The 15,631-nt window shown below is 36.4% G+C and overlaps 1 protein-coding gene across 1 annotated transcript; it reads left to right on the forward strand.

Moving 5' to 3' along the window:
* Window positions 1-1,142: 1,142 nt before the first annotated feature.
* Tom70 (translocase of outer membrane 70) lies at window positions 1,143-14,576 on the forward strand. Its single transcript, XM_046616523.2, has 8 exons — window positions 1,143-1,568; window positions 8,554-8,751; window positions 9,737-9,944; window positions 10,167-10,308; window positions 11,742-12,090; window positions 12,549-12,773; window positions 13,288-13,508; window positions 13,592-14,576. The coding sequence occupies exons 1-8, from the start codon at window positions 1,311-1,313 to the stop codon at window positions 13,761-13,763; spliced, it is 1,773 nt and encodes a 590-aa protein (XP_046472479.1). The 5' UTR covers window positions 1,143-1,310; the 3' UTR covers window positions 13,764-14,576.
* The last annotated feature ends 1,055 nt before the right edge of the window (window positions 14,577-15,631 follow it).

Consider the following 15,631-nt stretch of genomic DNA (forward strand, 5'->3'; position numbering starts at 1 on the left):
TGTAAAAAGTGTAACTAAAACGAACAGAGCTACTCAAGTCGACTTGTGTCGCTATATCTGGTGTATTCCTATGCCCAGATTGGCCGGTTACACCAGAAATAGCGATACAAGTCGATTTGAGTCAGTGAATAGAAAGCACCCATTGTCATATGAAACTTTTGGCGCATTCTCCCTAATTTTTTTGCCCACGCGTGTCTTGACCACGGTCTTACATACAGGTCTGGTAACCAGTAGGGTGGGGAATGACTCAGATAATGAGGCAAAACCGTGGTTCTCGTCTTCGCCTTCTGCAGCGCTGCCCCCTCGGGGTGAGCCAATCATAAATCAGATCCGAACAGCTGATTTTTCGGAATCAACAATCCTGAATAACATTCAAAAATGAAGAAAGATGCGAATAAAAAATGATTGAGATGTTTGCTAGCATTCTATGGCGGGCGTGATAATTGTTTTATTTTAACGGAATCCTCAAATGTTTAAGTCAATAAAATCCATAAACATCAAGCCGAAGGCTCACAACTTTTGAGACAGTTTGAGATCTTGTGGAGATGATCCACCGTTTACACACTTTACACTGAGTTATGAACTGTCAAAAACTTCGATGAGCAGGTTATCTTATCGGTATACCAATATCAATATCTATCATACCCTGGGCCAATGGCGCCCCTAGCGGATAGATAGGAAACAAGACCGTGTGCCTCACTAACGGTGACACCCCCTACCACTCAAAAGTGCCGGAGTTACCAGACCTGTATGTAAGACCGTGGTCTTGACTTTTCTTATCTAGGGACCTTGGGCGTTGCCAACATAGCTGTCTAGTGTAAAAAATTAGCTTTTTGAGATTCATTGCCTCCAAGTGTACCTCTTTGCTGCACACCGACCTCCAAGATTACAGCTCTTTCAAAGTTTCAACACGGTTAAGCCGCGTTCCACGTCGAAGAGATAGGAGTGCAGACCTGTGTAGAAGATCGGGTGCTGCATGCAACTAAACCAACTGCTGTAGGAAGTAGGTTCATTGCTACTTCGAACAGCAGTTTTCATGTTAACATCCAGATGCTGAAGAAAACACCAAAATCAGTGACCAATCAGAGTATTCTTACTGCTGCTTCATTCAGTTGTTAGCTGCACGTGGAAAAGCAGCTTAAGCTTCTCCAAGCTCGGGGGAAGCCAGGCGATGCCTTGTGGCGACGCTAAGCCGTCCGTGTGAATTGTGAATTATTCCTGCTTCCTTTAATATTCGGATTGATTTTAACCTTAAAATTGCTATTCGTCCCAGGCGAGTAAAGACATTTATCGCGTAGTATTTCCAGAGAATGACAACAGCCAGCGGATCGGCCAGCATTACGGGCTCGTCGTTGCCGAAATGGCAACTTGCGTTGGCCGTCGGTGCGCCGGTAGCTCTCGGCCTTGGCTACATGTACTATAAGAACAGTTTGAAGCCAGTCCCAAGACGTCGAGGAGGATCAAAAGGTGGAGCCGGCAAAGAAAACGGCACCTCAAAAGACGTGGAACTATCGGTTGACAGTGACATTCTCCCGACAACGCTTTCGGCTTGCGAGTCGGAAAATGAGGTTAGAATATCCGTTTACACGTACCGCATAACTGAATTTATTAGCTCACGAACATTTCTCTTGATTCGACGATTCGAAAACAATAAAATTCTCTTACATATTTCACCGTTTGCTCTGTGTGTTTGTCTTGTGATGAGCTTACAGACAAGCGAGAAATCAGTCCAAGATCCTTAGTTCTAGAATATTGTTACTCACCTTGGATGAATGTGGAAATGCTGTTGCTATTTGCATTATTATATATAGAACTTTTGATCTAGGTTAGAAAAAATTTGGCATTTGTCATACTATTGTAAAGTTTTTATGAATTATTGTTCCTGTTGCTATCTGAAACTGCAACTCAAACATGAGGTATAAGACACAACTCTGTTGAAGCGCAGGATAATTTTGCATAATATGTATGTGACTTCCATACAGTCACTTTTACTAATTACTGTTCAAATACTTGTCTCGAATTATCTGTGTTAGTTTACTTTGTATAAGAAATAAATACAGTCAATGGTAAACGTCAAAGCTGTATCTAGCCCAGAATATTGAATCTTTTAGTCACAGTTTACTTTATATAGGGCTTCCTAATTTGAAAAACCGGAAAAATTATAGCTGATACTGTGTATAATTGCTTCAGTTGATTGAATAATGATGATAATAATTACTACCTGTGCTGCCATACTTGTAAGCATGTACCCCATAAGTGAAAAAATTGTACATGATCTCAGAGGAATAGGTTAGTAATCACTTTTATACATCTGCAGCTGTCTTGAGCTTAGAACCTTAATATATTTTTCGACAACTGTAAAGCTCCATTATGAGTTCTTGCCAATCGCTTATTTGATTATGTTATAATGTACGGCAAAATCTGAAAAAATTATGGGCGCATTTTGAAATCCCAATAGTGTTTGTATGCACAAGGAAAATCGAGAAAATTGGGATAACTAGGGAAATTTCTTACAGCAGGGAAAAGTCAGGGATTTCGAAAATAGCACTGGAATTTTGAGTCTGTCAAAGAAATAAACCGTTCTTGTACAAAGTCCTATCAATCTTGAGAAAAAAAATGTGCACTCAAAATTTTGTTTAGTCTCGTCACTTTGTACATCCTATGTATATTACCTAATACCAAATCTTTCATTTCATTTCTTATTGTAAATTGCACGCTGTTGTTTGTAAATTGATAATTAAGCAGTAACATAGTTATTAGGTAAAATTGAAGGTATTAGTGTTAATGTGTAAAAAAATTGTCATTAATCAGTGACATATTTTTTGAAATGTTACTGAATAAATGATATTGTTGGGCTAGAATACCTGGAAAGGTCAGAGAATTTCAGATTCCAAAAAGCGTACGAACCCTGCTTAAGTGAATGATAAAATTTTTTGCTGTGCTAAGAAAATCTTTTCAATAATTTTTTGCAAAATTTGAATACAGGCATGCATTTTATTTACTGTCGAAATATTTGGCATGGACACAAATAACACAATGCTGAAGTTCTAGGGTTGATGCATCTGTCTGCAACTGTCTTAGGATGTTTAATACAAAAATCCACATTCGTACAAGGGATGAAGAAAACTACATAAAACCTTACCCAAGTATAGCCGAACCGAGTTGAGGCCTCAGCTTACTTATTCAGCACCTGAACGACATGACCAGTCTTATAATTTTTATAAATTACAAACTGAAATCCTCCCATTCTGCAGTCTTCCTCCCTATGCACGGAGCTACTTTGATCGGTCCATGACATCTGAAGTCCAGAGAACCAAATTTTTCCACAGTACTCCAATCCTAATCAACCTGTTATCGTGCTTTATCGAAAAAATACTCCTCAAAAGATGTTGTAAAGCAACTATTGCTCAAATAATTTTTGCAGTGGCTATAAATTTTCTTCGCAGTCCCGAAGGGCAGTATTCCAAAAGTGAAGAAAACTTGACTCTTATCTTTTCAAAGTTTTTCTGATCTAGTTTATTATTTGCACTTGTATATCCTTGCTGAAGAGGTTCATTAGGTTGCCACACCCACTTTCAAAATATTAATTTTTTTTTTTGCTCATGACTTGATTGCCCGTCAGTCACTATATTTTTGGTTTATTCGCGATTTTTCTGCTCAACCCTTTTAGCTGAGATTTGTGGTGCTGCTAGCTATCAAAAAAAGTTAGCATCACTAGATTGATGGCATGGAGAACGAATATAGATAGAAAATGATAGACTGCACCATTGGTTTTGCCTTTTATTTTCTGAAGTAATCCGACAACCCTACTTTTTTGCTCATTTCCTTACCGTGAAAATCCATCTCCTCGATGGGAAAAGAGATGACCAGCCGAAAGTCGAGCATTAATTTATGAAAACCTGAGCTGTATTTCAATCCTCTAAATTTACGTAAGGCCGATTTTTCTACTCATCTGCCCCCTCCCCAGAAAACTCACCCTCTACCACCATGGGAGAAAATAATGAATAAATTGTGAGTTTTGAAACATAATGTACTGTATTTTTTGCTCGGCAATTCATATTAATATACCATATGTTTAATTTGTCTGCACACACCCCTATCTAGAAAACTCACCGCAGCCACGATCAGAGACATAAATCGACGTAAATTGGTGATTTTTTAAAAACAATTACGGCCCGATTTTTTTCAACCGCGATTTGTGTTTACAAATTACGAATTTGATTTTTCTACTCATTTTCTTACTCGGAAAACTCACCCCTTGCCTTTGAGCAAAAAAATCGAGTACCGTTCATTTTTCTAAAATCACCGATTTGCATTGATTCTTACCTCCGGTCACAGCAGGGAGAATTTTCTGGGTAGGGGTGTGAGCAGAAAAGTCAAACATGTGATATACGAATGTGAATTGACGAGAAAAAAGATGTAGGGTATTGTGTCATAATTTTTTCTTCGTTATTTCCTTTGATCATGGTAAGGAGTGATAGACGGAGAGCTGGTGGTCATTTGACTTACGTCATTTCATAAACAAAATTTTCCATCTTATCGTAATCTCTTCAACACCGCTGATAATTGACAGCGCCGTGCCTATAAGGTGGGCAAAAGAGCAGCCGCCGTGCCGTTAAAGCGGTATTCAAGTAAATTTTTTTTCCTTAGTGAAATCAAAAAATTTGCTATCTAAAATAAATTTGAAAATGTTTCTCTTTAGGTACATGGTTTGGATGTCACCAGCGTAACAGAAATTAGTATGGAAATGAAAATGTAGAGGTGTGGCATCCAATATAGGCGTATATACATTTGCGCCACATACTACTTCAGTATCTCACCCTGCACATTCGGCACGAATCCCACGAGCACGACGGCGAATGCGTGACAAACCACTGGGTCCACTATCTATTATTCGTTAATTTTCACTTATCCCGTTGTGGACACACCCCCAAATAAAAATATAAAATATAAAACATGAGATGCGTTGATAATATTAATGAAACGTTCAATTTCCAAAATTTTTTGCTGAAGATTTAACTGCAAACTCTGAACATAGCACAGTTCAAGATAAAATTGTTTCCATGAGGCTAACCGAACAAAACTATATAATACATTTTGAAGTTGGAAGTGATCTAGTTTGATGAAATTGCGAAATCTTAGAAATGACATTCAATGAAATGATAAGTGAAAATTTCCGTTTTACCTCAGAAACAATGTAATATGAGCCATTTACTTGGCGTGGGGTAGTTAACACCCCAGCTGTCCACAACAAGTTAGACTATATATATTTAATTGGCTAATTATTTATAAATATTGTGAGTGATTTTGAAAAGCATCTTTTTCAAAATTCTCGTAAAATTCTCAAAAATTGCATTTTCGTTTTGAAACATGCTAAAACCGAGCTTCTAATAGATCGGTTATTAAGATAAAAACTTTAAACATTTTTCATGTTTTTGATCAAAATTCTCAAAAATTCTCGAAATTCTAATTTTTGTTTAGAACATTTCCAAGTCGATTTCATTATGAAGTTGATAAAAAAAGTTTTTATGTATCAAAAAAATAGAAATCGCTCCATAATGGAACTGGTATAGAAATGTTTTAAGTGAAGAATCAAAGTTTTGAGCATTTTTCGGGAATTTTCAGCTGCTTTAACAATGTTCTAGTCGATCAGAAAAATTAATGTGCTGAAAAAAAAAAATAGAAAAAAAATTGGCCCACCATTGACTCGGTCTTGAAATATTTGGAATAAAAAATACAGTTTTTGAAAAATTTTTGAAGATTCTGAAAAAGGACGTTTTCAAATCAATCTGAATAATCATAAATAATCAACCAGTTGAATAAAAAGTATGAAAAAATTGAGGTTACTGCTTCAGAGTTGGGACAATTGTAGACACTTTTTTAAACAAAATCAAACTTGCGAGAGTCAGATATTAATTGGGCTCATATGGAATTCCACATACATACGTATATATGTTTTGCAAAAGGTTGTTTCCCTCAGCTTACCCCAAGCGTGCGAAGGGTTAGGCATGGCGCTGTTATGCTGGCATTGCCGTCGGTTCTGGTGGATCGGTTGGGGCAACAAATTAGGATCAAAAGAGCACTAAATGCCTATTCTAATCCGAATTCATTCTTCTAAGGTGGTCATTCTACCTTAGATTACGTGATATTTTTATCTTGACATCGCCATCGATTTCCACAAAACGATTAGAGCAACAAAAGAGCATTAAATCGCAATTGTGATCCAGACTATTTATTCCAAGGTGGTTATTCCAGCTTAGAATACTTATTCAAGTGTGAGTTCTTCTACAAGTACGACAAGTACAACCGGATCTCTAGCATTCACGGAGCTGAAACCGAATTGTTACGGCACTGAAAAAATTACGTAACCTTTCTGACAGTCAATAAACGGCGAGCACCAGGACCATATCATTTAACCTGGCACACAAAACAGCCCTTCGCGGGGCTGAAATCCTATTTGTTTAAGGGATCATCCTAGTGTAACGGGTCGAAAAATGGCTGATTTCCGCAATTTTTTTCTGATGGTTAAAATACGCTAATTAATCTGATTTTTTTTATATCAAATCAAAGCACTAATGAAGAACAGAAAATGAATTTTTAAACAATTATTTTTTTTTTTTTTGTTATTTATTTTTTAAGGTTGAAAATAACTTCCAAAACAAAGGAGCCGTCATGGTAGACATGGTGGTGACCAGAAATATTATCTGAAACAAAATTGGTAAACTAAAAGATTAATAATTAGTATGAAAGCCGCTATCTTGCTATAGAGGTTTTTTTCTTTCTTTTTTTTCATTTATCATAATTGACAAAATGATAGCGGTTTGAAAAAAAAGTATCGAACTTAGCCTATTTTTCCAATAGCTTTTCGTTAAAAAAAGATATGAAATTTCAAAATGAAAAAAAGCCTCCATGGCAAGATAAAGAAAAACCAACTATTTTTCCACCTGTTACACTAGGATGATCCATTAAGATTAAGGTTATCTCGTCAGCACTGGCCCAGGTCTAGACAATCATCAGTACCCGGAGCACAAGTGACGTGCATGCTGAAACATTAGTGCCTGACGTTCAATTTTACTATGAAAAGTTCTATAGCATTTTCAACTGGTTACACTAGCGCATACCGTATTCACACTGGAGTCCTCCATTGTATTTTCGAGCGTTTTCAAATGGATGTATTAAATGTGCAGTTGCAAGTGTGGTTTCTCCAGTTTTCTACTAATAGTAAAGAAGAAATTATACGACAAACATATTGGCGCACACACAGTGCAGCCAGTTGAAAACGCTCTTACTCATATGCTGTGTTACTCGTAGTGCTATGAAGCTAAAGCTAGCAGCCAGAGTTAGCAGCCAAACGTGTCAAACTTTTTGGAAGTTGTAAAATATAGTTCAGTTTTATCGTCGTAATTCTATAAAGGTATTGGGGGTTCAAGGTATTTCACAAAATTTTGATTTTCGGATTTCACTACCTTACGCGAGTGAACATTAGAACGTTAGGCTGCAAATTCTAGTTGCTAGCTTCAGCCTCGTCGTAGTGCTGGGCACACTTTGCACGCATCATGTTTTACTGACAAGATTGGTGGAAGATTTTTTCCCTAAGTGTGCGAGCTTGTATCTTGTGTTGTAATGCAGTGTAAATATGGCAATCGCCCATAGTAAAAATCGCATTAGAACTTGTGGTGTATTGTAGGTAGTACCGAGATTGGTTTTATAGCATTTTTTATTGCATCTTACGTCTATAAAGCCGTAAAAATAAATCAAAATCTATTTCGTACTCAGTATCATACTCAGTCGGTGTGCACTGAGTATGATTTCCCGGTTTTTAAACTAGCAACAGAAACAGAATCATAGAAAACATGTAAACAGTGCGCCATGACACAGAATATGAATAAAAGCCAGTTCACGACTTCATTGTACACCCAGTATGCAGTGTTGTAACCACTTGAAAACGCTATAGCGAAACGGAAATTCTACAAGACTTAATATATACCTAATGTCTGTATAATGCAACATATTTAGAAAATTGTAATTTGGCAAGTTGAGAATTTGTAAGATTTTTGGTTGCAAATTGAATATGCTTTGCTTTTATTATTTCTATAATCCTGCTTATGTTATAAAGCAGCTATTTTTTAAAATGCTTTATCACTTAACCGTTTCAGTCACAGTGGGATGCTCAGCGTCCCACTTCAAAAATTTCCAAAACTAACTAGCCATTTCACTAATATATTTTTTCACTGAATATTTTGGCCTGAATTTTGTTACTCAGAGATTTTTGGGGTCGCTAATCACGAAACTCAAGTCAGAATTTAGGTATATCATCGATTAGATGCATGTGATCACATTCTTACTTCAGATTCATGATCAGTGACCCCAAAAACCCCGGAGTAACAAAATTCAGGCCAAAATATTGAGTGGAAAAATGTGTGACTGAAATGGCTAGTTATTTTTGGAAATTTTTGAGGTGGGTTGCTAAGGATCCCACTGTGACTGAAAGGATTGAGAGTTATGAATTTTAACCTTAAACAATTCTATGATAATTATATTTATACGTTGCAGTTCAAAAAAGTGTGTTCCGCACAAACTCCATTGGAAAAGGCGACACAGTACAAGAATGAAGGAAACAATTACTTCAAATCTGGAAAATATGACGAAGCAATTTTATCTTATAACAAGGCCATTGAAACCTGTCCACAAGAAAATACCATGGATCTGGCAACATTTTACCAAAACAGAGCTGCAGCTTATGACCAGTTGGTAGGATATATAGAATCGTAGTATGCACCGCTTGCCTCTTTGTTTCAGTAAATCAGAATGCTTTAAAAATATAAACATCCAGAGCCGTACAGGAATCTCGTATTTCCTGATACATTTCATATTTAAGGACGTTGCCCATTTCTTGCACAGATAGCGATTGCAAACCCTCGCTACATACAAATTATCTGAATCATTCAATTAGGTTTCTCCAACTTTCTGATACGTATTATTCATCACTTTCTCACCTACTACCGCATACCTAATTTGACTTGCCATGATGTACAAATTTTTTCAATACCTATTATTCTATAACCCTAATCTTATTCAGCATGATTAGGAGAAGCTAATCATTGAAAATATACCCAGTGTCAATAATTAACCAGCGGTTGTTTTGGGTAGTCTTCGTTGCATATTTTTTTTTCTTTTTAGTCATCAATGCAAACTTTTTTTTGTAAAAACTGACCATTACACCTAAGAGATTTTATTTTTTGCTATTCTACAACGGTTAAGAAAATCCCCTCAATGTGTTCAAAACGTTGAACTTGATACTGTGGCCTAGTTCTGACGGAATGGTAGATCCTGGTGTACGAGGGGCATAGCGTGAGTCCCGCTCACTCTTCACCTCGGCCATCTGGCTCGAGCCGCGCAGTAAACCAGATCTTCTGCACGAGCTCACTAGGCAACGTCCTTAAACTTATCATTTAAGTTTCATTAGCGTGCTGCCCTAACATTTTGAACTGTTGAACTTAAAAATTGGTTACGAAATGCCGTCGATTAGCTGAAGTTTATCAAAATGTGAAAATACTAAACCTAAAGCTGAAAGTTGTGTAATCCACCTCCTAACATCATACTTTCTAACATGGTAATGTTTTGAATGAATGTATGTATTACCTTTAACGTAAAGTAGTGAAAAGAATTTATTTAAAGCTTGTAGACTTGAATATGCAAAAAACGCAGCTATCTAATTCCATGTTTTATTAAACAGAGAAAATACAGCGCAGTCAAAGCAGATTGTACAAAAGCGTTGGAATTAAATCCTCGATATGTAAAAGCGCTGCAACGCAGAGCACGAGCTCTCGAACACAGCAACGACTTAGTTTCTGTTCTGGAAGATGTTACAGCTGCTTGCATCCTTGAACAATTTTCTAATCAATCAACGCTTGTGATGGCTGACAGAATTCTAAAACAGCTCGGTATGTAACTATGTGTAAGAAATCTATCCAGTGATGTTTGTTAAGTTTTCTTATTCTAACGTTCATGTACAACAAAAACAATTTCTAATCTTAATTCTACTCTATTTTACAAATCGAAACTGTTCATGTCCTTCTTACACGTAACTCGGATTAATGAAAAATGCTTGAGCTTATTTTCAAACACTCATATTTTAGTACCAATATGTGTTTATAATACTTTAGGCAGGCAACATGCAAAGGAACATATGGCGAATAGAAAATCAGTTATGCCAAGTAAGCACTTCATCAAAACATACTTCAGTGCTTTCAGTAAGGATCCAATTCTGAGTAAACTTGACGAATTCAAAATCGCTGAGCCTACCACGTATGTAAATTGAGATCAGACAACATGTACCAAAATCTATATTGTGAATTTGTTTCAGGGTTAACAAGAGTCAGTTTTTATTGCTACCTTCTAAAATAGTGAATTCAATTTTTTTTGTTCAATCTCTTTTGACAAAGCGCCTTTTCTCGTATTTGAAGTAGGGGCCAAATTGTCGTTTTCACGCGCACTTGCGAGCAGACGAATAGAACTTTTCCAAAGTTACCCTTTACCGGGTGCAAAATTGTATGCACACCCGCTTGCGAAGTGCGCTCAAAAACGGCTCATTTTTGCGCTCGTTTGACGTGTATCACAAGCAAACTTTCAGCAGGAGTAGTACAGAAAAACGGGATTTCATTCGTGGGATCGCCTTCTCTCCACCCGTGATACACAATGTATTATTACTTGAACGCAATTCTCCATACAAGGAAGCAATTTTCTGTCTTCGGACTTCTTTGCTGTTTCACAGTCGATAAAAGTCAATGATCCCTTTCTCTCGTAATTAACATATAGAGCAAAATTATTTAAGAAAAGCCAGACCTGTCATCCACCATTTTTATTTTGCAATTTTAGACAAAAAAAAAAAAAAACTTCAACTTTGAAGCCATGTATTTTCTAACTGGTTCATCTTAAAAATCTGGGTGCGTGCTCATTGGATTCGTTGGTTCTTTCTCTACAAGATGGTCATATTGAATAGTAAAAAGAAAAAAATGTTGACCATTTCCCCAAGATTTGGGGCTTTTTTGGTCAATTTTGAGGGTTTTGGCCAATATTTCTGTAGACATTTGTCGTAGGTCAAATCTGTAGTCATATTCTTGTTCCTTGGTCAATTTTACGTAGTGAAACCAATTTTCAGCCACTCCGTACAAAAAACTTCTGCGTAATCAAAAATACCCAAATACAAGTCAAAAATGTGAAAAAAAAAACTAGAAATGGCTCTGCCTAAGCCAATAAATTTTTGCGGGGCCCAATATTTGGCTTTTGACTAATCTCTAGGTGGGTAACATGCTCACAAAAAATCAGTCAAATCGGAGGGGATGGACGACAGGTCCGGGTTTTCTTAAATAATTTTGCTCGTATTAACTTAATCTCAGTAATTACTGTTCTAAGTAGTCAACCACTAGTGAAATCTGGTGTACATTGCTGGTAAAATAATGTGACATTCATGAAATAGTCAGATGTATAAAATTAAGTGATACCTTAAAATCCTGAAATCAGTCATACACTAAATCGTGGAGTGTTACTCCGTTGTTACAGTGCTGACAATTTCAGTCTTATTGGTTATTGCAGAGATTATGTGAAATTGTTTGAAGCTAATGGATTTCTGTTTGTCAGAAATATTTTCCAAAGATTATCATATCTTCGAATCTGTATTGGAGATATTTTCCTAAAAAGTACAGAAAATTGTATTCATAGTTCATTTTTCGCAATTGCAGAGGCTATGCTAAGGCCAAGCAGACAATTAGAGAAGAGAAATATGACAATGTGATATCTTACTGTACCGAGGAAATTGAGCACCCTGATTTTGTACCAGAAGCTTGTATGGAGGTATACCTCCTCCGCGCTACATTCTATCTATTATTAGGATATCACGAGGATGCTAGTGCAGATCTTGCAAAAATTATAAACAGTAAGAGTACCAGTAAAGAATTGAAAGTGAACGCTTTGATAAAAAGGGCCAGCATGTACATGCAACTAGAGGACCCTGCTAAGTGTTTCCTTGATTTTGAAAAAGCGATCGAAATTGACCCAAAATGTGGAGATATTTATCATCACAGGGGACAGGTAAGCTTATCATCATGAACGCTGAAATATAGTCGAACTGGAATGTGAATTGTTGAGAGACGAGCTCTCCATAAACCATCCTATGTTGTATTGTTGTATACTGGGCTGGTTGTCTTGTTGTGGCATTAGTATTTGATAGCGGCATGTGACGTGCTCCACCTGTAAATGTTCTGGCTCTCTCTCTATTAGCACGTATTAGCTATGTAAGTACGATAAAGGGGCATTGACCTCAAAAACAGCTCTCACTGTCGCAGTAGACGAGTCAGCTCATATATCAGTTCACATTCTAGTTGGGGTACAGTTCAGTGAGTAAAAATATTATTCCATTCTTGTATCACAGAATAAAAATATACCGTATATTTGCCAAAATACCTGAAGAATGGTGACTAATTTTGTAGAAGCTGCTCATTTCCTAAGACTATCAAAATAATAAAACTTAGCATTGTGATTGATTACAGGTGAATCTGCTTTTAGAAAAAATAAATGATGCTCAAGATGATTTCAAAAAAGCAGTGGATCTTAATCCCGATTTTGACATTGCGTTTGTTCAAAAATGTTACACGGATTATCGGCATGCTGTGGTGTCAAAGGACATGAACAAGGTAGCTGACGTCATGACGGAATTTAAACGGGCATTTCAGAAATTTCCGGACTGTGCAGAATGCTACACACTCTATGCACAGGTATATATTTTTTTTATATATAAATCTCGAGGTCAAGAATATTTTAACTCCAGAACGGTAACGTTATTTTTTTACGTATTTCGGTAACTGCCTTGTATTCTCGGGAACATCATATTGTTAAGGTTCCTGTGGGATTGCATTTCCTTCGTTTTCTAATAAAGAATCACATGGGTCAAAAAATTTTTTGCATAGTTGAAACTATGGTCGAGTCGAAACCGTAAGTTGTTCTCTTGCGACAGGAAATTTGAATTTGCGCGGGGTTTTTTTTTTTATCCCCCCTTTACCATTCTAGGGTTACACAAATATTTTTCTACCTGTATAATATGAAAAAACAAACTCAGATTAATATTTGCTTCTTGTTTTGAAACTTAGTATTTGTCTTACTTGATCTCAAATACAGAAATACTTCTGTAAAGTACTAACTGTGAATAATAAATAGCGGCTTTAATTGAATGAATTCTTTTTTCTTTTCTTGAAAATGATAATTCAATAGATTTTTTCATTATTTAAACAGATCTTATGTGACACGCAAGATTACGCTAAGGCAGATTCTTATTTTGCTAAAGCGATTGAAAGAGATCCAAATAATGCCAACATTCATGTACACAGAGGGTTATTGCACTTACAATGGAATGGAAACATTAATAAGGCAATCGAGTATATTAACAAGGCATTGATATTGGATGATAAATGTGAATTCGGTTACGAGACATTGGGAACTATTGAGGTACAAAGGTATGATCTGTGCTGTATCATTATGGATAAAAATGTTCCACAATTTTTATAATTTTGAGTTCTTATTTACATTCCGATTTCAGAGGTAATCTTAAAGAGGCAATTGAACTTTTTGATAAAGCGTTGGCACTTGGTCGCACAGAAATGGAGTTGACGCACATCTTTAGTCTGAAGGATGCTGCAAAGACTCAATTAACAGTGACTGAAAGATTAGGCTTATCTAGTTTACTCGAAATACCAACGCCTGGTAATTAATTAATCAATACTGTATCATATGAAAATAGGAGCCTACATTTTGGAGGTAATCGAATACTGAGGTTACAATCATTGGTTGTGAGAGATGGAATCAAGTATGTTTTGTGAATTTTAAGTAAAAACATGGGCAATTTAAATCAGAAAGTAAATGACTGATCAATTCATGAATTACTTTTATACTACTCTTTGTAATATACTTTATTCTATTGGTTGGAAATAGCAATACAAAATGGAAATTTCTCATGAATGTTATTGGCAATAAAACGTAATCTGATAATTCTCTACAAATCTTATAAATTTTAGTACAATGGGGCTAGTTACAGTGTTCAACTGGGAATGGATTAGCGCATGTTTACTGCATAGGGTAACCCATGTACAGATTAACATTCGTTGTTATATTAAAAAAAGAGAAGTAATTTGAAATTCTTTTTAAAATATCATCATATCTGCATGCTTGTCCAATGCATTAATACACTTGCAAAACAATGTAACAATATTTGTAAAGGATAATATTGAAATTTAAAAGTAAGTGATGAAGCTGTTAGAATTATGTTAGAAACTTTTGCATTTGGAAAAAGTACCATCCATTTAAGTTAGCTCGTGATTGATTTCTTCATTATCTGTCGTACAAGCGAAAGCAAGTTTTCTACCAAAACAACTATGGCTGTTTCTCAACATTCTTAACTTTTAACAAATGTAGTATATTTTTGTGCTCATTTTTGTCGTGGATTAGTTACAGGCTTGTAAATAAACCACTCACTAATCTTTGGTGTGTATGAAATTAAATTGTTAAATATAAATATATTACATTAATATGCTCGTATGTCATTTCTAGATATATTTATATAATTTTTATACTATTACATCGCATATATTTACACCAAATTACATGTATAGCCTGTATAAGGCAATGAGTAAACTTCAGTTTCAATTAATTTTTATATGAAAGATCGTTTCCTAAACTTAAATCTTGTATGACGAGTTACAGATTATTCTGATTTTTCGAATATCGGACAATTTACTGTACTGTCTTCACGTAAAGAATAGTGTTCTTCGATACTAGTGCGCGAAGGTGGCAATGCCCGCACAAGTGTGGAGGCGCAGCACGAGCCCGTAGACGAGTTGAAGGGCGAGTGTGGCGCATTCACGCGAGATAGGCATTGCCAACTTTCGCACGTGTATCGAACTCTATTTTTTGTTACACCTGTAATGGAAATTCCATTTTTATGCACCAAACTATTCCATCGGTGGCGCTAGTGCAGCTGTTTGTGAAATGCGCAACTGTGGATAAAAGCGCGACCGTCTTTTTCGCACACCGCTAGCAATGTGCGAAGGTTTATCTTATACCGCCGGCAATGTGAAAATCTTTTTGCAACACCTGTATGGAAAGTCCATTTTTATGCACCATTTACAAGCACCGAAAGTAGTCTTTTATCAGAGATGAGTAGGGAGATCTCCAACGCTCGGCTTTTCGTGATACCAGCTAGGTTGGAGCGTCGACGTGACACCTAGGCGGCCACGCACCGAAGGTGGCCCATTTCCGACCTGACACCTAGGCGCCCATGCACCGAAGGTGGCCCACAATCGTGTATATATAGATATACTCGGTCGCTCGAGCAAGTGGTTGCCAATCGCATCCTTGTCCCCGCTCGCACAGATGTTTCCAGGAATGCAAGAATTGAGATTTTTTTGTTTCAATTATGAATGTCAGCGAATAAAAGTATCTCCAGATTTGATAAATTTTGGATTCAATTAGCGGACGCTGAACCAAAATAATTAACCATTCCCAGCCCCAATACTTTTTTTTTTTTTTTTTTTTTTTTAATAAATATTATTTTTTTATTGATATGAAAATATGTGACGCCTGG

The sequence above is a fragment of the Neodiprion pinetum genome, chromosome 1 (assembly GCF_021155775.2).
Source record: "Neodiprion pinetum isolate iyNeoPine1 chromosome 1, iyNeoPine1.2, whole genome shotgun sequence".
Lineage (NCBI taxonomy): Eukaryota > Metazoa > Arthropoda > Insecta > Hymenoptera > Diprionidae > Neodiprion > Neodiprion pinetum.